The sequence below is a fragment of the Apodemus sylvaticus genome, chromosome 6 (assembly GCF_947179515.1).
Source record: "Apodemus sylvaticus chromosome 6, mApoSyl1.1, whole genome shotgun sequence".
NCBI lineage: Eukaryota > Metazoa > Chordata > Mammalia > Rodentia > Muridae > Apodemus > Apodemus sylvaticus.
In genome coordinates, this window is record NC_067477.1 from 126,860,773 (window position 1) to 126,874,428 (window position 13,656).

The 13,656-nt window shown below is 40.8% G+C and overlaps 1 protein-coding gene across 1 annotated transcript in view; it reads right to left on the reverse strand.

Annotated features, from left to right (window-relative positions):
• The window catches only part of Prkd3 (protein kinase D3), a 73,631-nt gene extending 60,720 nt beyond the window's left edge, over nucleotides 1-12,911 (reverse strand). The window contains exons 1-2 of the mRNA XM_052186423.1: nucleotides 12,729-12,911; nucleotides 4,874-5,792 (exon numbers count right to left, since the gene is read on the reverse strand). Coding sequence (XP_052042383.1) covers nucleotides 4,874-5,161 — 288 coding nt within the window. The 5' untranslated portion in view covers nucleotides 5,162-5,792; nucleotides 12,729-12,911. The remainder of the gene's footprint in view (nucleotides 1-4,873; nucleotides 5,793-12,728) is intronic.
• Between the last annotated feature and the right edge of the window lie 745 nt (nucleotides 12,912-13,656).

Consider the following 13,656-nt stretch of genomic DNA (forward strand, 5'->3'; position numbering starts at 1 on the left):
TTTGAATGAGAATGGCTTCCACAGCCTTATGTTTGAACACTTGGTCCCAAGTTGGTGGAACTATCTGGGAAGGATTAGGAGGTGTGGCCTTGTTGAAAGGGACGTGTCATTGGGGGTGAACTTAGAAGTTTCAAAAAACTGTGCCATTCCCAATTAGCCCTCTCTGCCTTGTGGTGGTGGATCCTGATGTGAGATCTCAGTTGATGCTCCAGTGTCATCTGCCTGTCTGCCTGGTGCCATGTCCCTGCCACGATGGTCTAACCCTCTGGAGTCATGAGCCACAAATTAAATGCTTTATTTTATTAGTTGTTTTTGGTCATGGTGTCTTAGCACAGCAATAATAATAATATTATTAATAATAATAATAATAATAGAATCTACAAAGGACCACCAACATTACCATAATAGAAATATATAAACCTACTGAATCAAAATAATACTCCTTAGAATTCCAAGATGAATCTCATGCACATTAAAGTTTCAGATGTACCCTAAACTACTGTGTGGAGTAAGTGCATCTAAATTTCCTGACACCAAGTAGGCACTTATATTTCTTTAATTGAAATTTATTTTATTTTTAATCATGTGTCTATGTGGTACATGCCACATGTGTGGGGGTACTCATGGAAGCCAGAGACTTCAGATTCCTCAGAGCTGGAGTTCCAGGTGGTTGTCATCCACCTGATCTGGACACTGGGAATCAAGCTAAGGTTCCTTGGAAGAACAGTATAATGTTGTAACTGTTGAGACATCTCCCTAGCTCTAACACTTACCATGTTCCTTCCCCCTTCTTTGCTTATTCCAATCCTTCTGGCTGGAATACTGTTCTCACCTCCTCATTCTTTTGTTGCCAGATTTCTAGGTTTAATATTATTTTCTGTACGGCTTCAGCCTTCTACAGTCTTCATCAGCCTACAAAGTACATGTTTTACTTCAACATCTCATGCTACTTCCCATATCTGATACTAGTGAAAGTGGTTCCTGCTCTAGAATATAAGCTTTTAAGGGCAGGGACAATGTCTAGTCCATCTAATCCCTAAAATGTAACTACTGGCCTATTTTTAGAAGGTTCTACATAAAAGAGTTTATCGAGAATAGAAACTAAAAGAACAAATACGTCAGTCAGATCAAACTATCCAAATAATTATAAATGAAACCATCAAGTACCAGTCACTTTTCTAGAATTGTAAATCCCAGCTATTATTGAACCATTACTTCAGTTTGTTATGAAGGTTTCAGCACACACGAGGTCAGTTAGCTTCATGGGAACTCAATTCTATGGATACTGACTATACAGTCTCTTTACTGGAAGGCATTTCACAAATGAGCAATGGCAGATAGTGGAAAAATCAAAGCAGCTGTCTAGAACACAAAAGTTAGAAATGGAAGCTCTGAATTCTTATTATCACAGGCTTTAGAATGTAGCTGATGTTTTCTGTGCTTCTATTTCCTTTTTGATAACTGTAGTGACCTAGACATAGTGAAGCCATGAAAATTAATAGGATATGTACAAAGAGGCTTAAACAGAAACTGACAAACCAACAAACTGCAGTTTTAATTATTATTAATGTAGGCAATCTTATTATCTTAAAATCTAAAACATTTCTTTACAGAGGAATTATTATCACTACTAACTTGAAAGATAATCTGGTACATAAATTATGAGTATTAAACAACATCTTTCTTTGGAGGTTCAAAATAATCACTCAAGTACCACTCAACTAATTATTTCAGACCCTGAAACTGCACATACACAAGCTTCTAAATGGATGGCTACAAAGCAGCACCTCTAAGACAAGAGAGAAGGTAAGAAATGTCGACAGCGTTGTCAAATCTCAGATGAGTTGGGGATCCATGAACATATCTATAAAATACCCGGATCTAAGTTGGTGCTTTAAGATTTCTCGCCAATCATTCAAGCTCCTCTCTCTTGTATCTATCTCGGACAGAGAAGACCCAAACCTCACAGCTAGACTTAGAAACTGGAAATCACCCAATTCAGTGATTGGACAGATCTGGAAACTTATTGAAACAAGTAAAATCTCTTGCCCAGTGTCATCGTATAAACAATAGATCTGATTCTATAACAATCCCATAGAGAATCAGTATGTCTCTGTATAAATGTGTGAAGTAAATGAATTCATCCAAGTAAGTAAATGATCCGAAATCAATCAAGTAGCTCACAGAGCCATTATACAATGTGTTCATATTTTAATATGCTATGCATGATAAATATATGTACATATTTGATCAATTAAAAAACAAAAGTTGAAAATTCTAAATGTTGAAAAAAGGATAATAGGTTTCATTGAACATAGGTTATAAATTCTTATGCTCTCAAAAGAAGTTATCCTTAAGTTTAAACATCATCTTTCAGTTTAAAAAGTCACAAAATAGGTTCAAAGGTATTTGTAAAAAGCTGATGTGGTTTATAATGAAAGGGATATAAAACTTAAGACCCTGAAAGGTAGTTCTGGGCGTGGTGGTCTGTGTCTGTAATAATGAGGACTAAGGCAGGAGAAGCCCAGAGTCGGAAGACCAGCCTGGGCAACAACAACTCAGTCAAATATGTTACAGAAATGGCAGGTGAAAACAAGTCAACAATGCTGCAGGTCTAAAGTCACTCTTTATGCCATATTTACGCCAGCAAGTCACCATTAAAACACAGGCCCAATAGGCCATTATCACAAACTATAAATGTTTTTGGCTTATTAACTACTTTTAAATTAGAAGCTAATGACAAACCATATAAAACATAGAAAACACAACAAAAGATGCAGAGCTGAAATTCAATGTTATCATTGTCACCGAGTGACTGTGTATGTCCCTGTGTGTACACATTTGTGAATGTACATGCCTGTGTGTTTACACGGGTCAATGGTTGGCTTCACGTGTCTCCCTCATTCGTCCTCACCTTATGAGAGGGGATCTCTCATTTAACCTGAACTTACTGATTTCACTGTCACGTCTGGCCTGCCTCCCTTTATCTCCCTAATTCTGGGACTCAGATGCAATACTGCTGAGCCTAGCTTTTTAAGTGGGTGCTACAGGGATTTGAACTTAGGGTCTTATGCTTGTGAAGCAAGCATTTTATTAATTATGCCACTTTCAGTCCCCAAGAGGAAAGTTTTGCAAACAGAGTGTACAAGTCTGTTTGAAGCAAGTGGTTGTCCATTAAGAATAAAGTCAATTAATGTAAGCCATATAAATAATTCTTAAGTAGAAATCATACTATCTTATCCACTGAGCCAAGATTCATTAAAAAAATGAATAGGATAGCATGGGTTGGTACTCAGGGAGGCCCTCCCCTTTCTCAGAGGAGAAAGGGAGGAGGGACAGAGGGAGGGGCTGTGTGAGGGGGATAGCTGTGATTGGGATGTAAAATGAATGAATGAATGAATAAATAAATAACTGGGGAAAATGGCACAGGATAGGGTAAGAGCTGCTTATACAATAAACAACCACCTTAAACAACCTGTTATATATTCCAAAGTGATTTACCTGTTTAAGAGGAAGAGAGTGTGGGGCTTCTACAATAAATGGCAAGTTTAGGTAGATTCTGGAACTTCCTCTAAGAGAGATTATCAGCATCCAAAGTGAGGGCAACGGTATAAATGAGGGCAAACAACAGACACCTGGAGAGGCCGAACTTCAGTTGGACACTGGATTCAGCAGCTTTGGTGGCCCACTTTTCTAGATAGTTACCTCAATGTCTTATGCCTACTACCCCCTGACCCTTTTCTCTGAGATTAAATGAAATGTCTAAGATTAAACGGATTATAAAATGAAAGATGATGTTTAAACTTAAGGATAACTTCTTTTGAGAGCATAAGAATTTATAACCTATGTTCAATGAAACCTATTATCCTTTTTTCAACATTTAGAATTTTCAACTTTTGTTTTTTAATTGATCAAATATGTACATATATTTATCATGCATAGCATATTAAAATATGAACACATTGTATAATGGCTCTGTGAGCTACTTGATTGATTTCGGATCATTTACTTACTTGGATGAATTCATTACTTCACACATTTATACAGAGACATACTGATTCTCTATGGGATTGTTATAGAATCGGATCTATTGTTTATACGATGACACTGGGCAAGAGATTTTACTTGTTTCAATAAGTTTCCAGATCTGTCCAATCACTGAATTGGGTGATTTCCAGTTTCTAAGTCTAGCTGTGAGGTTTGGGTCTTCTCTGTCCGAGATAGATACAAGAGAGAGGAGCTTGAATGATTGGCGAGAAATCTTAAAGCACCAACTTAGATCCGGGAAAAATATGGCTTACCCCAAAATAGTGTCATTTTATAACCTTTCAGGGTCTTAAGTTTTATATCCCTTTCATTATAAACCACATCAGCTTTTTACAAATACCTTTGAACCTATTTTGTGACTTTTTAAACTGAAAGAGAGATTATCAGCATCCAAAGTGAGGGCAACGGTATAAATGAGGGCAAACAACAGACACCTGGAGAGGCCGAACTTCAGTTGGACACTGGATTCAGCAGCTTTGGTGGCCCACTTTTCTAGATAGTTACCTCAATGTCTTATGCCTACTACCCCCTGACCCTTTTCTCTGAGATTAAATGAAATGTCTAAGATTAAACGGATTATAAAATGACACTATTTTGGGGTAAGCCATATTTTTAAATTGGGATGTAGGTTCTCTTTAGATACTCAAATTTCAGACTTTTTGGCTCACTGTCTATTAGAATATTGCTCAAAATGCTCATAATCAGAACACAAATTACTGATGAGTCCAAATGTGTTCTCTCACTGTTTTATGCATAAATCATAGAGATATGTGAAAAACAATATTAATTAGGAAAACATTACTGATATAAACAGCTTGCACAGTACCTTCTGATAAACAATGGAGCATACGAGGTCTTTGACAGCAGAGAGAGACAGTTCCTGGGCTTCGATGGTAACACTCTCTCGTGTGAGGCCAATCTGAAGTAGAAATGAGACGGTGTGCACCGAGCCTCTAGAGTTTGTGAGTGATGGGGCACTGAAGCTGCCATTAGAGAGCCGAGCTGAGAGTCCTGTCCTGGGACTTGAACTCGGAGAAGGAGCTGGAAGCACAGCAGAAACAGATGCGGGGAACACAGATTTCTGGGCTGAGGGAGGGGAATTATTTGCAGACATCTGCCTTTCTTTAATCTATAAAAATAGTTGTCAATGCTTTTAAAATGGCTTTGAAGAAGTTTTCAAAATAATAGCAGTAAAAAAATGACTGCACTTTCAGATTTAGATGAAAGCTGTTCTATCTCCTCAGTTGAGCCACTCGTGCCATTGATGACAAATTCTGTTGCTCCGAGTCGACTGCTCAGAAGGTCCTATTGCTGTCAGTATCAGTCCCATCAAGAATCTTGTCTTTAGGACCACACCCAGAGCTGTAATCCACTTCACATCACCATTAGCTTCAGAAGAAGAGAGTTGATCCTGATTATTTATGAGACATCTTCACTTCTTTTAAATCTGTTCTTGTCTTTTGCTTTTCATTTCAGAAAATACAAATTGAATAGTGGATCTGTATCAAGATACAAAATCTTCCTGATTAAAAGTAGTTTCAGATAATCTATTCTTTCAGAGACTGATGGGACACCACAAATGGTCACCCCTCAATTCACCCTCTCACGTGCACCCATTTCCATCCTGGGACTGAACTTCCCTGTGATGAAGTAACAATAAAAAGCTTGTAAAAATAGAATGAACATATTTCTTTGGATGAATGGATCCAGAGAGAAAAGCTGGTGCCTTCTGAAATGCTGTCAACCTAGAAGAAAAAGTTAAGGGGATGTTTTTTAATGTTTTACATTCATTTGGTATCAGTTTAAAATGTAAGAATCCCTACAATTTTTAGTGGTAATTTTGGGTGATATACTTAAAATTCATGAATACAACCCAATAGGTAGTTATATTAACTTTAGTTATCACAATCTTTTTTTTTTTTACCACAGTTATAATTTCAGAAAGAGATTCCCCCTTAAAATAATACCCTTGTCCCTCACCACTAAGTCCTGAACCCTGGTTGGGGAGGAGGGGCAGGTAAATAGTGTCTTCTTCTTCTTTGGAGACAGGATTAGACTATGTCATCTAGACTGGCCTTGAACTCCTGGTCCTTGAGATCCCTTTGTCTCAGCCTCCCAAGTAGTTGAGACTAAGACATATACCATTGCACCCTGCTGTAAGTTATTGCATTTTAAATTTATGAAGATCAACTACTGTTATTCCACAACTCAATTATGATAAGAAACTGAAAAAGACAGAAGAGACAAAACAGGAGAAGTAAAACAAACATCACAGACATAAAATACGACTCAAGCCATATTTAAAAATACAGAATAATTTCCCACTACAGGAAAGCTTAAGTAGTCTTTTATGTTTTTATATATTAAGAGTCTAGTGAGAATACAGCTCAGTAGTAAGTACAAGGCCCTAGATTTTCCTCAGAATTCCCATCCCTCCAAAAGAGTCTATTTCTGCCAAAATACGAATCCTGGACTGGTTTGTTGACAAATACCTTCCAGAAGCCTAAAGAAACAAGTAGGGATGTACTGGAGTCATCGGGGAACTGTGACTGTGGCTGCTGATAAACTATGAAACACAGGAGAAAGTAAACTCATCACCATAAGGGATTTCTAACACTGGGGAAAGTACACCAGGAAATTATGCATCCTAAGTTTTAGGAAAACACAGTTCAGAAATTAAAAAAAAAAAAAAAGGTATAATAACCCTTCGTGGCTGAATGAGATGGCTCACAAGAGATGAATCCTTCTAAATTCTTTGTAGCCATAAATAATTACAATGATGAAAACTCAAAGCATCCAAAGTGTGTGTAGAGTGGAAATGAGTATATGGAGTTAAATTAAAATGAATGGTATATATGAAATGAAGAACAAAATTGTACAGATACAGGAATACAAATGCAAAAATTCAGAATAAAATAAGTCTAAAATAACTTTTAAAAATACAAGCACTGATAATAACACTTGGGCAAATGGCTAGAATTCAAACTCCTATTTTATAGCATTTGATGGTAATGTTTCACTAATAAGCCTCGTGATACTTTTTCCAATTAACGGGGAAATATCATTTTTGCAGATGAGAAGACCAAAGCGCAAAGTGCTAAAGCAATGTGCCTAGTATCACATTGCTATAAACAGAGTGGGGATTAGAACCCAAGTCTCAGGCTTTCTTACCAGTACTGTTTTCACAGTAACTACTCTTTCTTAAAGATAACAAGGAACTGAGAATCACTGTTTAGAGAGGAGGGTAAAAGATTACACAGAAAGAATTGCTCAACTTGTATCGCACTAATCTTCTCCCAACAGTTTTCAAGCTAACTCAGAGAACTGAAACTTGAACTTTGTTGAATTCTCTCTTGAATCTGAGAGAATTAAATGACTTTATTTTTTAAGGTCTTTTCTTTTGAATCTCACTATGTAGCCTAGGCTAGCTTCAAACTCACCATGTAGCCCTGGATGGTCTCAAATTTACAATCTTTCTATCTCCACCTCTTCAACACTGGGATTCTAAAATTCTGTGTGAGTGCGAGTCTCTGGGCCAGGATGCAGCTCATCCCATAGCAAGTTTCACCATGGCTATTATGCAATAACCCTGCAGAAAGAGCTCAGGGGGAGAGCCGTGCCCACGGCTGGGGGGAGGGGCTGCATCCAGCGCTGAGCACCGGAAAGCAGGTAAAGCACGATTCAGAAACTACCAAAGACACTTACCTAGCCTTTGCCGGGCACTGGAGAGGTGGCTCTAAGAGAAGAGCACTAACTCTTCTAACCAAAGACTCACTAACCAAAGGACAGAGGTTCAATTCCCAGCACCCAGGCGACAGCTCACAGCTGTCTGTAACTCCAGGTCCAGGAGATCTGACACTCTCACAGACATATATGCAGGCAAACACCAATATAAATAAAATAAAAATAAATAAATGGTTTTTAAAAAAATAAAGAAAATCTTTAGCCAGATTGCTATTCAAATGATTTGGAGCTGGGCAGTGGTGGCGCACGCCTTTAATCCCTGCACTTGGGAGGCAGAGGCAGGTGGATGTCTGAGTTTGAGGCCAGCCTGGTCTACAGAGTGAGTTCCACGATAGCCAGGGCTACACAGAGAAACCCTGTCTTGAAATAACCACCACCACCACCAACAACAACAACAGCAAAGATTTGTGAATAACTAGAGGATAGTATAATATCAGTCTAATTTCAAACAGAACAAGAAATGCCAAGTCCATCACACTTATAACTTCATAAAGACTAGACTTCTCAAGTGGAAGAAGTAAGTACTGACCTTCACTGAACTCTTACTATCAGATATCTGACAGACACGAGTCTAAACACCATGTAGTAGCACCGCATTAATCTGCACAACCAGCCACTTTAGAATTGAGAAAGGGAAAGTTCAGAGGTTACTCAATCAAGGCTATTACAATCTCATTTTCCCACTTCTTTGTAAACGTGCGGTCTGAGTTTGAGCTGGGCAGCACTGCAGTAAAGGAAACTGCTGTATGTCAACCGCATGTGTGGAGTCCTTGGGGAAATGTTCCCAAACCACTCTCAGCTCTGTATTTTCATGAGATGTGAAATGGTAAAGACAATCTACTTATATAACCTTCAGGCTGAACAAAACTGACCAAATGGAGTAAAATTAAAGTGAAACAACAAAGAAAAAATCCAAGTTAAACATGCAACACCAGAATGGGGGAGATGCTGATCTGGAAGCCATTTATGAGGGTGGGCTGTGTTTCTGAGGCTTCAGACAAGTGCTGTGAATATAAAGGGCTGACTAAAAGAACTAATACAATCCTAAATCCCCTGGACATTGAAAAGCCACACTTGTTAGTCTATGTTACTTCAGAGATGTACAATGAAAATGACAGCACCACTTGTGCGATTCCTGGCCCATAAGGACTGGCGCCTGCCGGTTACATACTAGTAACAGCAGCTGGCTTACTGTAAGAACTCAGACCATTCAAAGTTTTACAGCAATTAGATAAAAGGTACCATCCTACTAAATTTACTTTTTTATTATACCACTTGATATTAACAGTAACAATCTAATAACACACTTGATTAACTTACTAGAGACACAAATTCCTTATAAACTACATATAATTTTGTATAAAAGTGTTTTTTTAAAGTTTCAGCATGAATACAAATGTAAGAACCTGTGTTAACAGCTCCCACCCCCTCTTCCCATCTTCCCTCCCTCTCCTGGTTTTGTTTATGGAATACTGACTTGATCTGTAAGAAATCTAACAATTCTAGTTTGGTATGCTGTTTAGTTTCTTTGATTTATGCTTCAAATAAAAAAATACGAGTTTAGAAGTTAACAAATAGTGCATCTTGTTGATTTATAAACTGTGTATTAGATATATTGTTTCTAATAGCTATGAGAATCTCTAAATCAGAACAGTATTGTCCAGTTGTCAAGAATGTATAAGTGTAGTTGGCATTTTTCCAACCATTCTTTTAGATAGTTGTCACATATCTCATTCAAATGAACTTACAAATTCTGTCCCCACTGAATGGAATCAAAAGGTATTTTGAGCTCAGTGTGCCCAATTGTCATAGAGGAAGTAAAACAAAGACCTTGGAGGCGAGGTGACTGGGCTGCTATACTTCACGGTAATGTCACAAGCTGATCTATCCCCCTCCCCCACCCAGCTCTGTCAACTTCATACATTATGTTCCAATCTCAACCAAATCTCTAGTCAGAAGCTCTACCAGCAGGAGTATCACTCGATGCATATTTACAGAACACTAGGTATTTGCCAGATGACTAAGAAAGACACTAAAGTTCCACAGCAGTAGCAGAGAGATATGGCCACTGCTCTCTCTGAACTCATGGACATTACACAAACATTTGCATAAGTAGCTAGGTAATTACAAACTATTAGATACAACAGAGCATATGCCAGGAAGACTTAATTTCAGTTGGGTCTCAGGGAAGGTCTCTTTAAACAATCAAGAAAACAAGAGGATTCCAGAGAAGAAGACACATTAAATACTACGGGGGGGGGGGGGGGGGGGGAAAGGCTCTCACTATTTAGGGTACAGCTTTCTATGTGAATTCAGCAAATGTTAACATAAAGAGGGAAAAAAATGCTTTTCCTTTGTAACGCCTTGTTCACCTGACTCCCAGGAGTAAAGGGTCGTCCAGGTTGAATTTCCACTTTGTGTACATGGAATGGTAATAAAGTGCAAGGTTTTATCCTGACCTTCATCAAGATATGCACATGTGTATGGTATGTATTGTTTTAGCATGTAAAAAAGCAAGTGAGCTTTTTCAGTGGCATACCAGTACACTGAAGTCAGCGACCATGTTTTACCTTGAAAAAGGTCTTTGCTTAATGCATGTGTATTGTACAAAAACTCAGGTATTTTTGTAGATTAAAAAAAAAAAATCGGTGGCAGTCTCTTCATCTATTGCCTATTTCAGAAACGCTCCCTCAGATTAAAAGAAGACTGTCTTTCTAAGAGCTTAGCACTCCACTAAATTGTTCTTTCTACAAGTCTACTTATCTGGGTAGCAGCAATTCAATCTCGGCCCTTCCACTGTCCTGGAGAACACAGAGAGGGCACACCAGGCAGGTTCTCTGAGCAAGCACGGAGACGCAGGCACTGAGAAGTGTATCCAGATATTAGAACACCAGTCTGGCAAAGCAATACGAAGCCATGGATAAGCTTGATAGATCTTCAGTCCTGCACCAGTAGTTTCTAAGAAATCTGATTGGCTAATTGCCAAAGAGCAATTCTCACGTGTGGCCATTATAAGATCACCACACAAGCGGTGGAAATGGTTTATGTACATTGAAATTAAAACTGAAACATCTCTCAAGTACCATATCCCAATTTTTCCTCTTAAAATGACTATTCCAAAGAGGCAAGTTCCGTTTGAATTACATAACCCAAGAGAGTCAAAGAAGAGAAGTGATTATTAAATCCAATTATGTGCCTAATCAAGTTATATGTAAGTAATTATACATCAAATCCTGAATGAGTTTCTTTAAAAACAAGCAATGAGCTCTGCTATGGTTAGTATTTTTTGCCAACTTTATAATTTTGTTGAAAACTGTCTGTCCGTCGTGTGAAAACTGCACTTTAATAAATCTCTTTCCCACCATCTTTATGCAGGAGGTATTTTCAACTCCTCTGACTTTTAAAGTTTAACTTACTGTGGTGTTTGGTGTATGTAGCAGTGTTTAGATGACAAACAACACGTAAACAGAAAGAAATGTCTATTTTAAACAGGTCATCTGATAAAATATCTTATAAAATGTGCAAGATTAAAGGCTCATGGCTATAAAACTCCTTTAAGGGGCTGGTGAGAGGGTGGGGGGAGGGGCATCCGAATGTATGAAACTGCCAAACACATTTAAGAAAAATTCTTTTAGTTTTAACAATCCTGGAATGTGAACTGCCCTGGCTTATCAAAGAGGCTTCCAAACTCATATTCTCAGGCCCATGACATTTATAAAACTATCCTATGAAGCAAAATCTACTGTGAATGTTCCTGTGAGACATATTAAAAAATAATACATTTACAAAAACCTGAAACAACTTTCTAGCTAAACTGCTGTTTTAGCCCACCCCAGATAACTGGGTGGGAAAGTGTTTCTATACAGCAAATCTTACTTAGAACTGGGTCTGGAAACTTCATGAATGCCTCCATGAAGCAACTTCGTAGGCTTGTCTACCCGCCTGGAATTAAAAGTTTAAACACCAGCTAAACAAAATCAAAACTGCTAAAACTGCAACATCAGGTATAGATAAAAGTATTTTTTTTAGTGTAACAATGTTTTTCTAGGATATATTTGAAAGTATCCCAAACTTTTGTTTCATTTGTGCCTACAGGTTTTAAAGGCCCTGTCCTACAAAGCAGTACTTCGAGTTGTAACTTATCCTCTTTAATCAAAGATGACACCGATAGTCTTATTTCCTGTGGGGACGGGCGTGGTTGAAGGGACAGTTATGTCCATGCCATCAATCTGTGTATGGGAAAGTCTGCAGGTCGCCTGTAGCCTGATTTATATTCATGCTTGCTGACAGCACGGCCTATACTTCTGATTTTGAAGATGTGAAATAAAATACCCAACACGCAATCAAGTAATGTCGTGTAAGTTCATTATTATTATTATTATTTTAATTGCTCCACACTCGCGGGCGTTTCAGTTCAGGGCAAAGCTCCCCGGGGGAACAAGAACGACTTGGAGCGAGGCTGCAACTGGCAAGCCTAAAGGCAGTCAGGAAACTGGGGTCACCATCCTCCAAACCCCGGATACTCGCCCCTTCCAGCCCCAGGACCAGGAAAAGTGCAGCAAAGAACCGGGAAGGCTCCCTGCACGGCGCCGCGGGCGGCAGGACGAGTTTGCGGGGCTCGGGAAGAGCGGGTCCCCGAGGGCCAGGGCGCGGTGGGTCACCCGCAGCCGCGCGACTCCAACTTGGCCTCGGCGCGGACCGCGGAACTTGGCTGCGCCGGCGCCCCCGGCCGCCCGCGGAGCACCGCCCCGACTTCCCGCCCAGCCGCGGCCGCCGCCCAGCCCCGTGCGGGTCCGAGTCCCGCCGCTACCGCCGCGGCCGCCGCGTGCGGTGGGGGAGGGGCCGCGCCACCTCAGCCCGACGGGTCGGGAGAACAAAGCGGCGGCGGCGCGAACTTTTTTCGGCGTCTGCTCCGCACTCCCTCAGCGACTACTTACAGAGGCGGGCTCGGCTGCAGTGGGGAGAGTTGGCGCGCGCCAGCGTCCGCGTCCGGGAGCTGGAGCCAGCGAGGCTTCACGCGCCTCGCACGAACCCGCCCGCCGCCCGCGCCCCTTCCTCCTGCCCTCCCTCCCGTCCCGTCTCGAGGCCGGAGGGCGGGGGGCCGGGGCGCGCGGGCGGGGGCGCGCGGCCCGCGCGGGGCCTGCCGGGAGCTGTAGTTCCCCGCCGCGCGCCTTGGTGGGTCTGGTTCCGAGGGGGGCGCGCGGAGGCTCTGCACCCCGTTTGAGGTCCCCGACGGGCAACGGGCGCGGGGTCGTGCGCGACTCGAGGGACGCGCTGTACTCGAACCTCACTTTGCTGTTCTCTAGGCGGGCGATGGCGGGCGGTGACAAGAGGTGATCACCCGAACGCGGTGTCCAGAGTGGAGGAATCTCCTTTCCAAAGTTCCCGGTGGCAGCTGTCACCCCGCACCCGGAGCTACAGAGCCACAGCCCTTCACCTAGGGCACAGTAAAACTTGGAGACGCGGTTTGCACGTGCCTGTGTTTCCTCTTGTGCATCTTTACACTGGTGTGTTGCCCTCACTACCAAAAGAGCGATCGACAGTCATGGAACCTCAGGGAAGAAGCCCTATGTGTTAAATAGTAAATAGTTGGTGAAAGAGAAACATCTGCGTGGCACATTCATTGACACAAAAGCTAGATAGTTCATCAAAGTAAAATATATTGTCATAGGGGGGGTAAAGGCCACTTGTTTTGATGCAGAAAGCAGTGTGGAGGGAGCAGCTTTTGAGAAAACTGGGAGAATAAACCTAAATGGACTGCCAATTTTGGTGCAGAATCTGTAATATTAATGGATACTCCTGGATTTGAAATAAGTGAGACCTCTCCCTTCCCCAAAGGATAGAAATGGAGACCGAAACTACTTG